At 44.2% G+C, this 19942-nt stretch overlaps 1 protein-coding gene across 7 annotated transcripts in view; it reads left to right on the top strand.

Annotated features, from left to right (window-relative positions):
- The window catches only part of Lrrc1 (leucine rich repeat containing 1), a 177458-nt gene that overhangs the window by 79967 nt on the left and 77549 nt on the right, over positions 1–19942 (top strand). For all 7 annotated transcript variants that reach the window (XR_002378776.2, XR_002378778.2, XM_021172927.2 and 4 more), the window contains 6 exons: positions 6934–6990; positions 7167–7230; positions 7593–7667; positions 9755–9899; positions 12256–12374; positions 13577–13660. Coding sequence is in view for 5 of the 7 variants with exons in the window: in XM_021172927.2 (XP_021028586.1) it covers positions 6934–6990; positions 7167–7230; positions 7593–7667; positions 9755–9899; positions 12256–12374; positions 13577–13660 (544 nt within the window). In the remaining 2 variants the exon portion in view is untranslated. The remainder of the gene's footprint in view (positions 1–6933; positions 6991–7166; positions 7231–7592; positions 7668–9754; positions 9900–12255; positions 12375–13576; positions 13661–19942) is intronic.

Below are 19942 nucleotides of genomic sequence, written 5' to 3'. Positions count from 1 at the left end.
CCCCCCTCCATCCCCCCCTCCCCACCCTTGGTCCCAAGTCTGGCACCAGCCACCCTTAGCATCTTCTGCAGAGTGGTGATAAGTAACCCTGTGTTTGCGCTGCTGTGGATGGTCAAGGTCGGGTCAGCTGCAGAATGAGTGGCTCCCTGTGGATATTGCTGTTTTTTAAATTGCATCCTTCCCCCAGGAAGCACACTTATTTTTTTCTTCCTTTCCACAGTCTTAATGCTTTAGGTCATGGGTCTTTCTGTGCGTTTGCACGTTACATCTGCGAGGGTGACTATTAAAGGTCACGTGGTAGCAAGTGTCACTGAAGGTCTAGAGAAGTTGAAACCTTTACCTAGCGCTGGTGGGAAAGTTCAGTAGCGCAGCCTGATTGCAGCAGCTTGGGCAGATTCTCTCTCCGGGCTGAGCTGAGTTCCCACGTAACACAGCTGTTCTCCTAGCCATGTGTACTCCAGAGCATTAAAGACATGTCCAAGCACAAATTTGCTGGTGAGTTCATAGCAGTGTTCTTCATAAAACCCTGACGGTAGAAACCACTCAAACTTGGATCCATGAGTGAATGTGCTTCCATCGGTAAACTACTGCAAGAGAAATTTAGTACTGCTCATGCATCCACACGAATGAGTCTTGAAATGATACTTAGAAAAGTCAGACCCTAAAGGGCACATCCATCTAACCCTGTTTATGCAGAGTGGCGAGTGTGCCCAGGTCTCTAAAGGAAAGAAGCGGCAGTTGTAAGAGGCTGAAGGGCAGAACAGGTTTGAAGACTGAGGATTGAAGTTTAATGAATTCTCCTAGCTATATGTACTGGAAAGAATTAAAAACATGTCCATGCAAGAATGACTTTGATTCTTTTGAAGCGAGTAAACATTTTCAGGAATTAGTAATGTTTGCATAGCGTGTGCAGAAATGTGCTAAAACACAGACTAGTACACTCCAGAAAGAATTTAATTGATGAATCGCCCTGAGGTCACCAGCCCAAATGGCTTGCTCCCAGCGAGCAAGCAGACACACGCCAGCCCATCTCTGTGGAGCTCAAGTGATGCAGGGTGGGGGCAGAGGTGGTGTGGGGGGGTGAAGGTTTGGGGGGGGCACAAGACCCCAGTGGGAACTAGCAGACAGTGCTGAGGGCCTGGGAAGGCTGCGGCCCAGTCGGGCAGTGTGCTGCTGCCTTGTCTTGGACCTGTGTAAGGTTGCCGTGAAAAGTCCCCACTACTTGCTGTGAAGTTAATGCTCTAAAAAGGAAAGGTGGCCTAAGTGTTCTTCTTTGATTAAATTTTTCTCCTCCCAGCATAGCCTGCTTAGAATAGCAGAAATGTCTATGCCTCGCCAGTGTAGTCCTGGCACAGCCATTGGTCACTGAAGAGTTCTTATCAGTAAACATGTAATTATGATAATTTGGTGGTAGAAATAGACTGAGTAGGCAGCCCTTAGGTTCCCTGGCAGGCTGAGCTAGAACATGTGGGTAGGATTTTGTATATGCTGCCCTTGGAGCCAGTGACCTTGATTCCAGTGGACTTGAACTAAGTAAAGCCCCAGGGCAGTGGCTGACTGAGCTGGCACTGGGCTGCTCAGCTGTGTGGTAGGAGACAAAAACCTTGGAGAAAACTGCCTTATTAAATAAGTCCGTTTTGAAGTCTGGGGATTGCTATAACATGCTGTTTTAAAAGCAGAAGTAATACTTTCACCAGCAAAATTGTTTTCTGCTTTTTTTTTCACTCAAATTGCTACTATATACATATATATATATATATTAAATGATTTTGCATTTGTTTGGTTGGTTTAAGTATCTTTCATTCTATTTTCTAGATAATGAAAATAGGTGGAATCAAATTGGATTAAAAAGTATTTAAAAACAGTTTTTAAAAAATGTAAATGTCTCAAAATAACCATTCATTCAGTCCCTTGAAATAGAATCCTAAAAATACAGTCAGCCTCCATTCTAACTCAGAGAGGATGTGACTTGTGCGCTGCTGTTCTGAAGTGTGTGAGACCAGGGGCCTGCTTCCTGTGCTTCCGGCCAGCTACTTAGCATTTGTACCCTGCCATTGCCTGAAGGCAGGGCTAGGGCTAGTGGCAAGAGGTAATTCTCAAGTCCTACAGGACAGTGAGGCCATTCCAGCAGGGCTTCACAGACATTTAACTTGCCAGGAATCAAAGTTGAAAGATGAGGTGCTTATTAATAGGGGATGATTTTTAAAAATAAGATTTGTGTGGGTAATGAGGCACTGTATAGCAGTTTTAAAAATACAGTATGTGCAAGGTTAAAAAAAAAAAAAGTAAAAAAGACATGCTGAGGAGGAGGAGGAGCACGCTGCAGATGTCCGGGAGGTGTCAGTCTCCAGTTCACTGTGGCAGGGTGGGGAGGGCAAATCGCCTGAGAGCACCTTTTTCTCTTGCAGAGGATTCAGGTTCAATTCTCAGTATCCACATGATGGTCCACAAGCATCTGTGACTCCAGTTCCAGGGCATCTGGTGCCCTTGTCTAGTCTCCATGCACATCAACCATGCGGATATGACCTACATGACCTACACACAGGCCAGTCGCACACACACACACACACACACACACACAGAGTTTTCTTTTTTTGAACCCGTTAAAAAACACTGTGGAGTCATACCTGCTTATCTTTGAATAAAGGAAAATTCTAGCTAAAACGTCTTCTGGAGAGTAATTATGAGGGTGCTTTAGAAGGGAATAAATATGGAAGGAAAATCTTTTGTTGAACATGTGGATCTTAAAAGATACACACACAATGTCTTTATACACATGTGCACATACATGTAGTATTTTAGTTTTTGAAAATTCTGTACACAAGTATTGTATTTACATAATTTTTACCCCTTCTTTTCCCTTCCAATGCTTCTCAAGTTCCTCTGCTTCCTTTCAGACTCACAACTCTTCAGTTCTCTCTCTCTCTCTCTCTCTCTCTCTCTCTCTCTCTCTCTCNTCTCTCTCTCTCTCTCTCTCTCTCTCTCTCTCTCTCTCTCTCTCTCATGGCCCCTCCCACATACGGCCTGTAAAACAATTCTGTCTGTCTGTCTGTCCTATATCTATCTATCTATCTATCTATCTATCTATCTATCTATCTATCTATCTATCTATCTATCTGCTGAGTACTCTTCCTATCTGTATGCATTTCTGTTTAGGGCTGGTCCTCCCTGTTGCTCTCCCAGTCCTTCTGGCCCCTCTCCCATTGTATTCCCTGAGCCTGCAGTATAGGGGTTGTGCTGTAGATGTATCAGTTGTGGTTGAGTCCCGTCCCCCCCTCATACACACACACACACACACACACACACCCTGCTTTCTGTATTTTGATCACTTGTGAAGTCATGTTGGCTGCAAGAAGCAGTGTAGGCTAGAGATTGATCTCCCCCACTGGGAGCTTAGCAGTGCAGCTGTAGATATGCGCATTGATCCTCAGGGAGGAGGCTTTCAGGTCAGTTCCAGCTCAGTTCCTCCAAGTCCTGTGCTGAAGTGTGTGCTGTCTCAGCAGTAGGCTGTTACCTTTGAGTTCTGGAGGCAACCATGAGGAACAGCCATAGCCTGTACTGTTTGTGGAGTCTTCTTGGACTCCCCTGACCAACAGCTGGAATCAAGGCTCCCCATGCCTAGCACTTGGGGTTTTGTTAGTCTATGACCCTGGAGTTGAGGGGGAGTACTATCACCCTAAGTGGAGTCACTGCATTTAAACTATGTATATGTTTGTGCATTTGCATATATATTTATCTTCTTTAAGTAAACATGACAAGTGGTTTGAATGTGTAACTGGGAACTTTCAGCTAGTTGTGAGCTCTTAAAATGCCTGAGAGTCCAGTGGGAGGGCCCTCCCTGCCTGGGGCCAGGGTGAGCTGTGGCTTTGCTCCCTCCTGACGAGGGATGCCCTCAGTCTTCCATTTGTGTTGCCATAATGTTGCCCACAAGGTGGTTGTGACCGATCCAGTCAGAAGTGGTGTGAGAGGTGCCCTCCCCTCTCTCCAGGCTCCCTTCTGTGTTTCATGTGTACATTGCTCAGACCAAAGCTTCAGAAACATGATATGTCAATAACAGCTTCCAAATGCATTTGATGGGGCTGCCGAGGTGGCTCAGGGGTAAAGAGTATGTATTGCTCTTGCAAAGGACCCGGGTTTTGTTCTCAGCACCCACCATCAGGCAGTTCAGAGCTGCCTGTAACTGCAGTTCCGTGGGACCTGATGCTGTCTTCTGGTCTCTGTAGACACCTGTGTACAGACATACATGTGTGCGCCTGCGCATACACCCCCCCCCCCACACAAACCTAAACACATAATTAAAAAAGAAAAGAGTTTTAGGAATCTTAAAGGGCATTTGATGATGCCTTGTACGTGAGCTTTCCTGATGCAAAGGACTTTTCCTCCTGTTTCAGTTGATTAGTTCTCAGTTTGTCAAAATAGATATGGGAGTAAGTGATAACATGACAATTCAACCAATGATTTTTTTTGTTTTTAAAGACTCTAAGTGAATACACATAGGGGCTTACCACTTTTCCAGTAATGCTGGTGCAGTGACATGAACACATGCCTCTGAAATCAAACCTTTGCTTTTATTTGGGGCAATTATTAGTGTTGTGCAGGTGAGTACTGGATAGCAACACACACACACATACACACACACACACACACACCCTGGCAGTCCTTCCCTATGAACACGTCATCGAAAGAAAGAGTGTAAAACTAGAACTCCCAGCTGGCTCCATTCCATCGGGAGCACACTGGATTAAGTCCATGCTTGTTTATTTAAAGCAAGGAGTTAGATTTTCTTTGATCATGTACATTTGACAACTTTGCCTGTTTGCTTTGTCCTTTGATGAACACTCCTATTTCGTTTTAAATGTTTTATATTTATGTGTATGGGTGGATGAGTGTGTACTGTATGCACACAGTGCCCATGAATGCCAGAAGAGAAGGTTGGAGCCCCTGGGTCTGGATGGAGTTAGAGACTGTTGTGAACTTGCATATGGGTGTTGGGAACTGAACCCAGGTCCTCTGGTAGAACATTGTCCTCTTCACTGCTGTCCAGTTTTAACTGGATAGGATACAGAAACTAAACAGTCCATAATATAGTTAAAAATACTTTTGGCAAACGAATGTTGAGAATTTATGTATATACAGATACATATCTGTATCAGTATGTTTATCATATTTATGCTTTCTGGTGTTATAAAATCAGCCTTTTAGCCCATGTGATCCTAGTATTGTTGTTTGTGGTTGGAACAACAGAGAGTGGGCTGGAGAGATGGCTCAGTGGTTAAGAGCACTGACTGCTCTTCCAGAGGTCATGAGTTCAAGTTCCAGCAACCACATGGTGGCTTACAGCCATCTATAATGGGATCCGATACTCTCTTCTGGTGTGTCTCAAGACAGCTACAGTGTAATCATATAAATAAAATAAAAGAAATAATTCTTTAAAGAGAGAGAGAGAGTAAACGATGAAGGCAGATTAGTGTTGATGTAGCTTCTGACTCCTGGGTGCTGAGAGATAAAATCCCTCCAGATCTAAAGTGATATTAGCAGAATTACTTGGGGTTGGCACGGAGCCTGTGAGATGAAGGTTGGTCACTCTGTGGACTCTGCACCATGCAGTGCTCAGTTGGCTCAGTATGTGGAACTTGTGCTGGTGACATACTGACTCTGTCCCAGGTAATCATTGTCAGGGGAGAGAGTCTGCCTGCTCCATAGTGTCCTGATTGGCTCTCTTATATGTGAAAGGCACGAGAGTCAGTGTCAGCATAGCTACAGTAGCAAGTCAGTTGTATGGTCAGAGCCTCCCAATATACTATCCTGGACAAATTAAAGGGGATTTAGACTGTGCCATGCTGTTGTGGTTATTATTATTCTGGGGACTGGCTACATACCCTTGTTGCCTTTATCTGTTAGGGGTTTCTACTCCACTTAGACCATATAGTTCTCAAATAAAGAGACGCAGCGCCTTTAGACTCATAATAAGCTTACAAGCACTAGAGCTAAGCAGACATCAACCCTCTGTGCTGTTTTGTCCACTTTCCTGTGATGATCCCCGAGATGCCACTTGCCATAGTCCACCTGGGCTGCTTCTACTTCCTCAGGCCAGCCCTCCCCCGGGGTCATGACCTCAGGATTCACCTACCCCATGGTGATTTCCTGCCTTGTTCCTCCTCACTCTTCTCATGGGTCCTGCCTGAACCCCAAGCTGGGGAACCTTCATCCCATCTCTTCTGCCTAGCCTAAGCTGTAGGCATCTTTATTAACCAACTAGAGATAATTTGGGAGGCAAAGGTTTACACGGCATCATTTGGTGTACATGAGGGTCTCCTTGACTGGGGTGCAACCAGGCCTTGGGGGCCAGTATTTAGCAGTTGAATATACGGCAGCATAAGACCAACCCCATGCAGCATGCCACAATGAAGGTCAGAAAACAGTTTGCAGGAATTGGTTCTCTCTTTGCACCAGCAGATCCTGGGAGATGGGGGTGAACTCATGTTGTCAGGCTTCGTGGCAAATACCTTCATGCACTGAGCCATCTCCTTGGACAGAGCAAGGCAGTCTGCTAGGAACTCCTAGCCCCTTAGGATGAAAGGCACCCACTCTTCTTATGACAGCACATTTTTAACATTCTGCAGTTGAGAGGCCCATAGTTGGGCTTCTCTCTTAGTTCAGGGAGTGGTCATCTTTAGTGGCTAATAAGTTATTTCCACATGTCTAATGTATAAGGGATTTGTGGGTTAAAACGCTGTACTTTTATCAATGCCATTATAGGGAAATTTGGGAAGTAAAGGTTATGTTAGCTGGTAGTGGTAAACATTTTTATCCTGAGGAGTAACGGGAAAAGGTTTTTAATAAGAGCAGCATGTGGGGGATGTGGACAGTAGACTGGAGAGTGGGACCGTCGAAGGCATTTCCTTAACACCAGTTTCTTCTTTGCATTTCTAGTCTCTATAACCTGGCTTCACTGGAACTGAGAGAGAATCTTCTTACATATCTTCCTGAGTGAGTCTCTGGGGGAAATAAGATGGGGTTTTGTGCACTGACTGGGAGTGTAGTCCTTCCTTCCCCAGCCACATGAGCCATGCTTTTAGAAGCTAGTCCAGGAAAGGATGTGTGTTACGACTCTGCGTGCCTCTAGCGTCTCTGAGTGTTTTCCTTGTTCTTGGTTGTTTCAACAGCTCTCTTACTCAACTAAGGAGACTAGAAGAACTTGATTTAGGAAACAATGAAATCTATAATTTGGTAAGTGTGTATCTCAAAGATTTGATGCTTCTCGGTCATTAAGATCAAGATGGTTTTGAGGAGTCACTGGAGATGTGTTTCTGAAAGCACAGCTTGACAGTGCTTCAGCTTCAAACACTGAAGGAATGTACTTCAGTCCACAGTGGCCAAGAAACATGGTATGGGGAGAGTCAGGACCAGAGATCTGAGCACTGGGGCAGGTTTGCATTCTAGGTGTGGGGTAGTTTCAGGGACAGTGTGGATATGAGAAAAGTAACAACTAGCTTGGCTGTGGTACCCTGTTCCCATTTGATGATTCTTCCTTCCATAATGGAAGATGGAAGTCTGGGGTCTTGTTACTATAATGTTACCTTTTGTTTCAGCCAGAATCAATTGGGGCACTCCTACATCTGAAGGATCTCTGGTTGGATGGAAATCAGCTGTCTGAATTACCTCAGGTTAGTGGGAACTTCAGTGCGTACCCAAAAGTGTCTAGCCGCAACACTAAAGTGTGTGTGTGTGTTCTCTGCATCTCTGGGTCTTTCTAGAGGATCACAAGGACAAGGAGCATTGTTTAGGAAGCACATTTGGAAGCAGCTTTCACCATTGTGCATCTTGCCACAGGGAGATTGAAAACTACAGCCCACCACCTCTGACGACATAGAAGTCTCTCTCCTCATCTTACTTCCCAGTATAACTTAGATCAAGCCCAGCAGATCTGTAAATTACAAAGGCCATAATTCTGACAGTGTAAATCTCTGCTACTGTTTAGTGATGTGCCCAAGTGCTTCGAGGTAATTTTGACTACATTTCCCCATGGTGGTTGATGTAAAAGCAATATTTACGAGCTCCCACTGTCCTCAGAGCACTCACAGTTTAAGCTGGAGTGCCTCGTGGCTTCCTGCTGGTAGCAGCTGTGAGACCCATGTTCTAGATGAACCAAACGGGCCTTGGGCAGTCACTTGAGTGGAGTCCAGCCTCCATAGAAAAGCCTTTCCCACACAACAGACGCTACTTCCCCATACTCCCTTCCTCCTCTGTTGCAGAGTTTGGATCTTGAGTGCTCAAAGACTCTGTGCCTTTCAGGGTGTGGGCATGTAGGCGGTCATATTTTAAAACAGTTTGCACACTGCCCACTTGACTGTTTGGCCCAGCAGAGATGGGGCTGTGAGCTGTGGGTGGGGAGTGACAGATGAAGGCCAGGAAGTCTGACGCCAGAAGGAAGCACGCGTCTAAAATTTTAGCTGTCACTGTTACACCGCTGCCAAGGTTACCATGATGTCACTGACTGACTAAGGAAGATGAGCAACTAATTAGACTCTACTTCCGAGGTGCGAGCTGCAGCTCAGAAAGAGAAGCAAATGAGCAACCTGCTGTAGCCTTGGCTGATACTTAGATTTCACTGGAGCGCGTGTAGAATCCTTGAGGAGAGAACTCTCGGTGGGAGAGAATACTGTGGAATGTCTGGAGTGTAGTAAAATACTAGCCACCTGACAATAGAAGGAGGCAGAGTGTGGCTGTGCAGATGTGTGTAAATGACCATGGCATTCTAATCACAAAGGAATTGGAGCTCCAATTGATCCTTCTGTAAGTGCTTGTTGAAAAGTCTCATTTGCCTATATATCAAGTGTACTAAGCCCAAAGCCTCCTTCACACCCCCAGCCTGTGATTCATATAGTTTATCATTTTCATCAGAAAGGGGTCCAGAAATTTACTCATGTATTTATGCCCAGATTTGTGGTAAAGTAACCTTCTTAGAACTGAGACCGTAAATAATCTCACCTCATTTTAGTATTTTACGAGTGAGTGGTTTTACCGTCACGCATGCTTTCATGCAGGTTTGTTCAGGGCCCCTGGAGGCTAAAAGAAAGTATTGGAGCCCCTGGGGCTGAAGTCACAGAAGGTGATATGCTTGCATGTGGGTGCTAGGGATTGAACCCAAGGCTTCTGGAAGAGTCGCCGGCCTCCTTAACCACCAAGGCATCCCTCTAGCCCAGTAACTGAGGGTTTTTAAAGACAGTTTTTCATACAGGTTTATACATTGTGTTTTGACCATGCCTCCCCTCGGCTGGCTCCCCTCCTCCCCGCTCCCCCTCATCCCGCCTCCTCCCTTCCCAACTTTGTGTTCCCTTTGTTTCCTTTTCCATTCAGACCCACCGAGTCCAGTGCTGCCCATGTGCTCATGGGTGTGGGGCTACCCACCACTGGGCCACATTCCCAAAGACAAATGACCCCTTCCCCAGCAGTCAGCCGTCCTCTGCCATCTGCTCCTCACTGGGGCGAGGCTTTGGGAGCCCTGCCCAGTCTGTGCTTGAGTTTTGCCCAGGTTCATCTTGTGCAGGTAGCCACATCCGACCGAGCTCTCGAGTGCACGCTCAGAGGACAGTGTTTTCCCTGTACCCACCCCATCCTCCAGCTCTTACATGCTCTCTGCTCCTGCCCCTGGGATGCGGACCTGGGGTTTGGTTTTGAAAAAAAAACCCATAGCAAATTGCTTTGTGCTATGCCAGCTTCAAGTGTTTCTCTTTCTGTGCCATCACCACAGGAAATCGGCAATCTAAAGAACCTCCTCTGCCTAGATGTCTCTGAAAACAGGCTGGAGAGACTTCCTGAAGAGATCAGCGGCCTGACTTCTTTGACAGACTTAGTCATTTCCCAGAACTTGCTAGAAACAATTCCTGAGGGCATTGGTGAGTATTGAATAGCACCAGACACAGCGTTCCACCTGCTGTTCTCTAGAGTTTTAGAACGCACTCTGTACCTCTTTGGTCCTCTCTGCTCAATGCGGGGAATGTAGCTCCTGGTTTTCCTTTGTTTGTTTATTTGTTTGTTTTTTTAAAGAGGGAAAGCAGGGAATATTTAGTGTAGTATAAGTTTCAAATGCATCTATCTATTCATCCTGGCTTGGCAAAACCTATAATATTGTTACTTTCAAGTGTTGATTTCTATCCATACTTATGAAAGTGATTAATCAAACTAAGAGGATGTGTTTAAGGCAAATAAATATCAGTCACTTGGACATCTCATATCAGCCTCCAAAACAGTTCATGAGAGCATAACTCAGACATCACTAAAACTTAGGTCTGCCCTGGACTTGGGCCTCTTGGTAAGAGTGCATGGGGAAGTGCTTTTAAAGGGGGCAGTGATAGAGCTGTTCCTTCTCCAGTATGTTAGGAGAGGTCTTTAACCATCCTTTGGTATTTCCTTTCAAAATAATCCAGGTATTTCCCCCTCCCTCTCCTCTCCCCCTCCCCTCTGAGACAGGGTTTCACTATATACCTCTGACTGTCCTGGAGCTGGCTATGTAGAACAGGTTGGCCTTACCCTCATGGAGATCTGGCTGCCTACCTCCCAAATTTCCTTTCTTATAAAGGAACTTAGACCAGTGTGAGGAGTTAGTACAGAATGTGACAGAAAAACGAGTTATTTAAGCTGCGAGAAAACATTTTTTTATCATATCTTTTTCTTGTCTTAATAAACAAGGTCCTGCACTTGTTTTTTTAAATAGGGGTTTTTGTAATGTTTTCCTTGCATACCCTGCTAATCCTGTGAGATAAATAAATGTCTGTTAATGTGCTGCTTTTTTTTTTTTTTGGTTGTTGTTCATTTGTTTGAATTTCTCAGTTAGAAAGTTATATAATCTAGAATTTTTGAAAACAGAATCAATAAATTAAAAATAAATTAAATAAAATTATTAAAATGAAATTAAGACATTCATGAGAGGTGAGAGAGACATAGTGTAAATGCAGAGTAGCCCCATCGCAGTGCTCCCTTGTGCCTGTAAGGACCTATGTTTAACCACAGAATGTAAAGAAGAGTGTGGCCAGGGTCATACGGAAATGATAACGATGACAGCCCTTAGCTAGGCTACAGAAACCGTGTTCAGCTAGTACCAGTTAAAACCGGATGGGGATTTCAGCTTCGTAGAGAAGATCATTTGGAATCATATGTGGCATCATGTGCTGTAGAGGCTGGATTCGGAATAGGAGGAGTTGGCCGAGGGGAGCTGGCCTACTGTGGGCATTCAAGGGTGATCTGAAGCAGGGCCCTCTGTAGCAGGCTTAGTGTGTCCTGTACTTCAGATGGGCAAACTGCTGAGGCTCACAAATCTCAGATTTGTTTGAAAAGCTTTAACAAAACCAGACATAATTGCTATAAATGACGTTGTGATTCTTCCTGGAGAAACAGGTACCCCGTTCACTTGCACTATTTGGGCTGGGAATAGGGTTAAGGAGATGTGTCAAGCTGCATTTGTGCCCTGTGAGATACCAGAATGTCTTCTGATAGCAAGGCCTTTGGAGATCCACCGGGCAGAGTCTCTTACCGAAGATGCTACACCATGAGCTAATTGTTGACTAGGCCTTCCTTGGCCCATGGCTCTTCCCAAGATCAGATAGTTCTTCTGTCACTTTTCTTTGCCCTGCTTCATGTTTCTATTTGGGATCTTCTCATTTAATGGGGAGGGTGTTGTGCTAGGCTCTCAGTAGGCGATGGAGGGTGCCTGTGCTCTTTGTTTCCCTGACATCAGCGGAAAGGAAGGATCTGAATGATGTAGGGTCTGGTTGTTTTGTTTTGTTTTCTTTATCTTTTTCCTGGGGACTTGGAGGTAGCTGTTGGACTCATTCGTCTTCCCTCCTGTCCTCTGGGCATTTGTCTGTCAAGACTTCCTGTTCAGAAGCTCATTGGAGCGTCTGCCTCGTCTGCACATGCAGAACTACTTCAGTTAGGGTCTTCACTGAGCCTTCCATCCACAAAACTCTTAAGAGTGCATCAGTAGACAACTGTTAGTCCTTCGTGAAACTTCTGGCTTTCAGTCTTTTTAGTTAGCCCTTGCAAATGATTTGTTTTCTAGTTACAGACTTTCTGATGCACTGAGCAATTACTAGTGATCTAAATGAGACTTATAGAGTATCCGTTTGACAAGCTGGCTGAAGAAAAAAACAAGTAATTATTTAAAATGAAAAAGAACAGCAGATAGAAAAAAAAATCCCAAGTGGTGATTAGGCAAACAATCACGGCTAATGAGTTTAAATGACATTTTTGTAGGAAAACTAAAGAAGCTGTCAATCTTGAAGTTGGATCAGAATAGACTCACACAGTTGCCCGAAGCAATTGGGGATTGTGAAAATCTCACCGAGTTAGTTCTTACAGAAAACCGGCTCCTGGTAAGTGCCTGAAGACCGACTGCACTCACATAAGCACGGGGTGTTTTGGAGCCACACTGAAAGCTTACCGTGTGCTTAGTGAGCTCACGTCACACACATCCCACAGAAGCCCATGTCAGCTGCATGTGTCCGGGGTGTAAGAGTCTATCCAGAAGACGAAATGGTGACTCCCCCGGGAAAGCCCTGGGCGATGGATGCTTAGACTCCTCTGTCTTCTGAGCTGGAGAAAGATGTCTGCAAACCTTGAACGAGACTACTGCTAACTGCACCCTAAAAATAAGGACTGGAGACAGCCGTCCAGACTCACACTTTTCCTCTCCCTACCAGGGGCGGAGTGCACACACCAGCTGCCCGGGGTGGGTCAGCACAGTAGCAGCCAGTCTCTGCTGTCTGCTCCCTTCCTGCCCTCCCTTTGCTTTGTCTGTCAGGTCCTCTGTTCCCCTCCTTTTCCTCTCCTGCAGTCTTCTTGTGTGTGCTCTCTTCACTGTCCCCTTAGTCATGCTTCTTTCCTCTGCCTTTCCTTCTTTTCTTCTCTCTTGCTTCACCATTCTCTGTGTTGTTAAGTGAATTATTTCTCCTCAGGTGGAAAGAGCAGTGAGAGACAGCCTAAGAAGAGTGAGAACCTAGACCTGGCAGAAGTTCCCTGACGATCCTGCCTTAGTGGTGGTTTTAGGCTTACAGATAAAATTCTAACAGTAGTCACCCTCAGAATTCCTCTGAGATGTTAGAGAGCCCCACCCCCACCTCCACAAGCCCAGCCTGCTGCTGGAGGGCTCTGCTATGCACACCATCCCTGCTTAGCTTTCGTCCTGCCCACCTGGGTCTTTCTGCTTCCCTGGCCTCACAAGCACCTGTACAACATTCTGGCCTTCACACGTCAAAGCCACCATCCACCTGTCTGGTATGCGTGCAGGGCAGGTACAAACCTTGAGGGTATGAATGCACACTCACCTGAGTGGAAGAGCATCACCTTCCCCTGTCTCTGCCTTTCACTCATTTTCTTTCAAACATACGGTCATACCAACAGAAATTCAGAACACTTAATTATACATCTGCAAGTGACCATTACAGACATTGGATGGTCACAAAGTATTTTCTTTTGCTGATACTTTTAACGTCCTTGTAAATAGCTGCTGCTTCTGTTGCGATAAGTTTAAAAAAAAATCAGTGATCAGTTAATAACAAAAGTATTATTTTAACAGACTTTACCTAAGAGCATTGGAAAACTTAAGAAGTTGAGCAACTTGAATGCAGACAGGAATAAATTAGTGTCATTACCAAAAGAGGTAGGTGCTGCTAAATAAATAAATATGGTAATAATTATCATGGGTAAAGGATCAAAAATGTCTGAACATTGGCTCTTTTTTTTAAATGTTTAATAGATGTATGGTATATTTAAAGTCACGAGTATGAACTTGGTTGGAGGACTGAATCCAAGAATGATTGTGAGTAATGCTAAAGAGAGTTGAGAAAGGCATATCAATAAGACTTAAATAGAAGAAAGAGATTGATATTTTGATCTAAAGAGAATGACTCTGTTGGTGGAAGTGGATAATTTGGGAGTTTGCCAGAGAATGTGGACGATTTTGAGTTTACCTGTCACATTTAACCATAAACTGTTACTGTGCTTATAAAGGTGGACCTCCGTACAACCCCGTTTCTCAGCAGATATTTAAACCAGGACATGTTAATGTCTAGGTAGGAATCCTTTAAAAGGGCTCTTCACCACCATCACCCCCTCTTCCTGTGGGTCACCACCCTCCTTCTCTCCCACCATCTAGTGAAAAGAGACAGTTACCTTCCATTGCCCAGAGGAAATCTAGGCTCTTCAGAGGCTTAAAGCTCATCAGAGGCAGTGGAAGTGCCAACCAAAGAGTAACCCCACAGAGCATGAAGTGTGGAGGTATCCAGTGCCCTCTGTGGAAGGTTTACAGGCAGTGGGGAGTGGGAGAGCTGTACTAGAAGAAGTGAGACGGAACTTCCCCTTTTGCTGTTTTTAATGCCTGTAACACAGTCAAAGGCTGCGTGTTTGGTCCTTTCCTTTCCCTTTACTGAATGGAGAGACCTTTGGTGTGACTTCCTGTTTGTTAAGTCCTCATATAAAAATCCTCTTTCCTTGACATTGGCCAGATTCAGTTTTGTTCGTATTTCCCTGCTGTGACGCTTCCACCGTCTGTCTTGGAATGATTTCAAAGTTGGCATTTTACCAGCCAAAACTTGAGGCCCACCTATTTCTTTTCCTAGGGCTAGTGTACAGGGTGTGGGGGCTTCCTCTTTCCCTTCCTCAGCTTGGTTCTCCACTCACAGGGCCCATTTTCTTCTGGGTAAGATGGGTAACTTTCCTCAGTAGAAGCAACAGGATACAGATTAAAAACACAGCACACATTCATAATCAGACCCACCTTTAACATGAGCCATCACATCTAAGCAAAACTGTCTCCAACACATTGGGACACAACTAAGATTCTGCCGATCAAAACATTTGGTCGTCCTCTGTAAGCAGTAAACCAAAATGCAGCTGATAGCATCAACACTACTTTTTCCCCTTGTAGAATAGCACTAGTGGATGGGGATAGGACTGGGTGCAGAGTCAGTACCAGATGATGTGTCACTTTCTTCCTTACCCTGTGTGGTCCCATGGCACCTCTGTGTAGTCCCACACACTCAAGTCTCTTGAAGTCATGATGATCTCCCAAGTTCACAGATGCAGAAACTGATTGAGGCTGGTCATTCTTTAGCTCCAAAGTGACTCTCCCAGTCTCTGATTCCTGTGCCTTGCCATTAAAAACAGTGCAAAGCAAGGGATTCAGATGCAGCGTGGCCCTCCACCTGTGTGTCCCATGGAGTGTAGAACACCTTGATTAAGTAAGGAAGGAAAGGTGAGGCAATCTCTCATCTGGGTGCTCCGAAAGTGAATATGGCATAGGGGTATTTTTGATGCAGATGCTAAGGAGAATACTGTGAAGTTTAATGACAACATTTCTCCCAGTGACTCTGGATCCCTCCTGTATCCTTTCTTCCAGGAACACATTTCAGGCAAGGTCTGTAGATTGTTTTATCACAAAGCTGCCTCTGCCATTTGACAGTGATTCGTCTTTGTTTTAAGAGTGAATCTCCAGCAGTGTTTCTGATGAGAGAGTGGCCTGAAGCACCTTATATCTGCTGAAGTCCACCACAAAACACAGTTAGCTGTTAAGCATTTACACCTTCACGTATTGCTTATTTTCTTGGAAATTCTGATTGATTTTCTGGCATCAAGGGTTTTATGAGTGAATAAAAATGGATACTTTGTTCTTTAGCCTCTCGATAAGGTAGAAATGTTTTGATATTTAAGAGTGAGATCTTTCTAGGCTCTGTTCCCTAAATAAAGAAACGCATCAAGTGTATGTGTCTGGTTCTGCCGTGGATCATAGCTTGGTACCCATGAGAAATGATCTGATTGCTCATCTCATCAGGGTTCAACAACTACACCACAAAGTGTCCCAGCCACGTATCAGGTCACCAGTGTGTACAGTTAGTGTGGTCTGCCCTGTGATTGTGTGTGCGTGAACACTAGCTCTACCTCTATGCCAATACCACTCCATCAAATCTTATACTTTTCTTTGAAAAATGTATTCCTTTTTTTTTCTCGATCAATTAAGTTGCACACATAGTATATCTAAGCCCAAACAAGAACTAATCCGTTTTCACATCCCAGGTCCCTAGTTGTATATCTGCTGTTGGTTTGGCTATAGTTTTCCCTATACCGTGTCGTCATCTCATTTGATGGTATTGTATATTGTCAGTCTCCTTTCTCTTCAGCCGCATGCATTTCCATCTATTTCCCCAAATGACTGAGGGGAAGATGTCTGTGCTGTTTGGGTCACAGTAAAGGGTCCTCCTGTTTGTGTTTCATTGTGTTATTTGTAGTAAACATTTGGAAATCAACGAATGTCTCTTGTTTTCTTAATTGTTAGCTGCTTGGAAATTTTAGAAAAGTCAGGTAAACTTGTCACCTTGTAAGTATTGTTCTGACTGCAGTTCCATCTCAACTTTGCTTCTTATGTGCATGAAGATTCAACCTGGCTGAATTCTGTGTGTGCTGCTTATGTACAGTCTGGACGTCTTCTCTATAAATAACTATAGTAACCGCATGGCCCGGTCTGTTGTATCAGTATGTGCTTCTCACATTGGTTGAGATTACTATTCACAAAAGAATGCTTTTCTGTGACTTACACCGTGTAAGTTACTCAGAGACTCTGAAAGGCATCTTTTGCCGTCTCCTCCACCGTCACTGCATCGAGCTTTGCCAGCGTGATTCTAGCTTGTGGTGGAAAGGCTCCACCTGGCTCGTTTGCTGCACCCGGCATGCGTCTGAGCCCCCAGCCACTCACTCTGTGTCTTACCTCTCATTCTATAGCTTACTTTTGTGTACTCTGGGAATGGGGAAGAGTTAAGCGGAGGAGAGTGTAGGCTGGAACCTGTGTGTGATGCAGGAGGATAGCACCTTTGTGTTCTCCAGCCAGGTGCTATGTTGAAATATCTTCTGGCCAAAAGAAATTGAGCATATGGCCAAGTTTAGAATACACAGGATATGTTTGCTGATTTGTTTATTTATGTATTGGATCAAACTGAGAAAAGTATCCCAACTATAGCATAACCTGTTTGGTCAAATGAGATAGGTAGAACTTTTGGAACACGCATAAAAGTTTTTGTTTTATTCGGTGTACAACTATTAATTCCCTAGAAGTATTCTGATGTTCAGAAATGTCCGTGGTGATAGAGTATTTATTCTGCAGACAGCTTTTTGCCTCTTGTACTTTAAGTTTGTTTGTTCTAGTCTAAGTTTCCCTTTCAGTTTAAGATTATTGACAGTAAGTGTAATATAGAACCTATACATAGTAGAATAAAATACAGTTGACCCTAAGATCTGAAGACAGAGAATACATTCCTAAATTTGAAAGGAGAAATAAATCATAAAAGAAACAGTTGACAAGGCCAGAGCTGGCTCAGTGAGTGAGATGCCTGCCACTCAAGCACAAGCGGCTGAGTCCAGTCCCTAGAGTCCTTGTTCAAATAACCCAGCACTGGAGGAACAGAGCCTGTTGGGAGCCCTGGGCCTTCCTGGCCTGGTAGCCTAGCCTAACTAGGGGTTTCCAGGCCAGCGAGAGGCCCTGTGTCTACAGACTAGGAGAATGAGACCCTAGAAAAGATGAGATTGCTCCTGACCTTCAACTGCACACTTCACGTGCATGCAAGGACCAAACAGTTGGTATGACGGACTGGTTACCTAGATGATTTCTTATCAGAAAGAGGATTAAATGCAACTTTCAGGTAGGTAGACGGTTAATCTCAAATGAAGAAAATCTTAACTATTATTAGAAAGTTCTTCATGTCCCTGAGCAAAAGATGGAAAAATAAGCAAAACAAAACCAAGTGATACCCAGAAAGGGAGAGCAGGGGAGTTGGCCTCATTGCCGTTCACAGAAGTGTGGCAAGTGCTGCAGGGAGCACATATTATCATGTAAGTACACATGTCCAGGGCTGTCAGAGGAGAGACCACTGATACTGTTAAAAACTTTCAAATAGGGAGCTGGTGAGATGGCTCAGTGGGTAAGTGCACCCGACTGCTCTTCTGAAGGTCTGGAGTTCAAATCCCAGCAACCACATGGTGGCTCACAACCATCTGTAACGAGATCTGACTCCCTCTTCTGGAGTGTCTGAAGACAACTACAGTGTACTTATTTATAAAAAATAAATTAATAAATCTTTAAAAAACCCTTTAAAATATGCATATCCCTTTTAATCTTCTGTTTCTAAGAGTTTATTCTTAACATATGACTCATGGATACTAAGACACACACACATAAGACTCTATCTTGGATTTTTTTACAGCACCAAGGGTACTCCAGGGACCATCCTAGAGACGCATGAAGCAGCTCACATGGACCAGTCTCTTATGTCGCGTGCTTAATTTTGTCTGATTTTTTTTTTTACTTTTTTACTGTACTTTTTTTGAGGTATAGATAAATCAGGATCAACAGATTATTAAACTAGTGCTGGTAGAGATGCAAAGAAGTGTTAGAACTGACGATACTGCCATAGAGGTGGCGCACACCTTTAATCCCAGCACTCAGAAGGCAGAGGCTGGCAGGTCTCTGAGTTTGAGGCCAGCCTGGTCTACAGAGTGAGTTCTAGAATAGCCAGAGCCACACAGTGAAAGCCTGCCTTGAAAAACCAGAGAGGGGGAGTTGTGTGTGTGTGTGTGTGAAGGGAGTGGGGGTAAAGCTAATTAGTAAACATCAAACATGGATAGATTGTTTAATAATCTGTTACACAATTACAGGGGAAAATACTGTGGAGTTAATAAAAACGTTAAGAAGTTTAATAACATTAGAATGTTTTTGATGTGTTTGTGTGCACGTGCGTGCGGAAAGTCATGTCTTGTTATATGTATGGTCCAATAATTTGTAGAATCCCCAAACCATACAATTTCAAAAATGTTCATGAAGTAGAGGATATTTTTATACTATAGCACAGACTCTGAAAGAGATATCTAAAATTATGTATATTATTTTTGTTCGCTGTGTATTTCAGGCCAGACTTTGTTTTCTTTGTAAGTTTTCCTATCAGCCTGTGAAATGTAGGCTCTGTTCTGCTTCCAATAGTGAAAAACTGGGCAAGCAGTCTCTTTACACGTGAAGCTGGCTGACCTAGGCTGCTTCTCTGAATCGTTGGTGTGACTGTTGCCTCTGGGCTGCTCCATAAACATTTACCCTTTAGAGTACTGGCTCTCACCTGTGAATTGCCACCCTGTTGGGGACTGTCACGGGGGGTCACTTAAGACCATCTGAAAAGCCTGCCTAAGGCCACCAGAAAACACAGATAATTACATTATGATTCACAGCAGTAGCAAAGTACAGTAATGAGGAAGAAACTAAAATGATTTTGTGATTGGGGTCACCACAATGTGAAGAACTGTATCATAGGGTCACAGCTGTAGGAAAGTTTAGAACTGCTGCTTTAAATGCTGCTGGGACCATCTCCAGGTCTGGCCTGGGTTAGCTTAATGGCAGACAGTTAGACATAGGATCATTTTGAATTAACATAGACACAAAAGAGCTAAACTAGGGTTTCCTGCTACATTCCGTAGTTTTTAGAGACTCCAAATCCAAACCCTTGTATTCTTGGAAGGTGTTATTAGTGGTTTAAGGGAGGTTTAAAATACCAGCTTCCTACATAACTGGTAATAGGTTATTTAAAGAGTGACTCTGCTTCCCAGAATTTCTAAGTGATAATAGACATTTTATCCTGATGACCGCCAGGGAACCTTCAAATTCTGCCTGTGAAACCAAAAGAGAGATCAGAATACACACAGATGATTCGGGTAACAAGATAGTGAGCTCATGTCAGTCCCTAACTGAGTTTTTCATATAAAAGAGTGTTAGGATGTGCAGTCAGTCAGACAGCAGTCAGTCAGACAGTTCTTAAAAGGTCCAGGTAAACTCTACAAAAGAAGTAGCCACTGAGGGTTAGTAGCAAGAAGTCCATAAATACTCAAGTGTTGATTAGACTTGGTCATTCACATC

This window comes from Mus caroli, chromosome 9 (assembly GCF_900094665.2).
Source record: "Mus caroli chromosome 9, CAROLI_EIJ_v1.1, whole genome shotgun sequence".
In the NCBI taxonomy this organism is placed as follows: Eukaryota; Metazoa; Chordata; class Mammalia; order Rodentia; family Muridae; genus Mus; species Mus caroli.
This window is presented reverse-complemented; position numbering and strand designations above follow the sequence as displayed.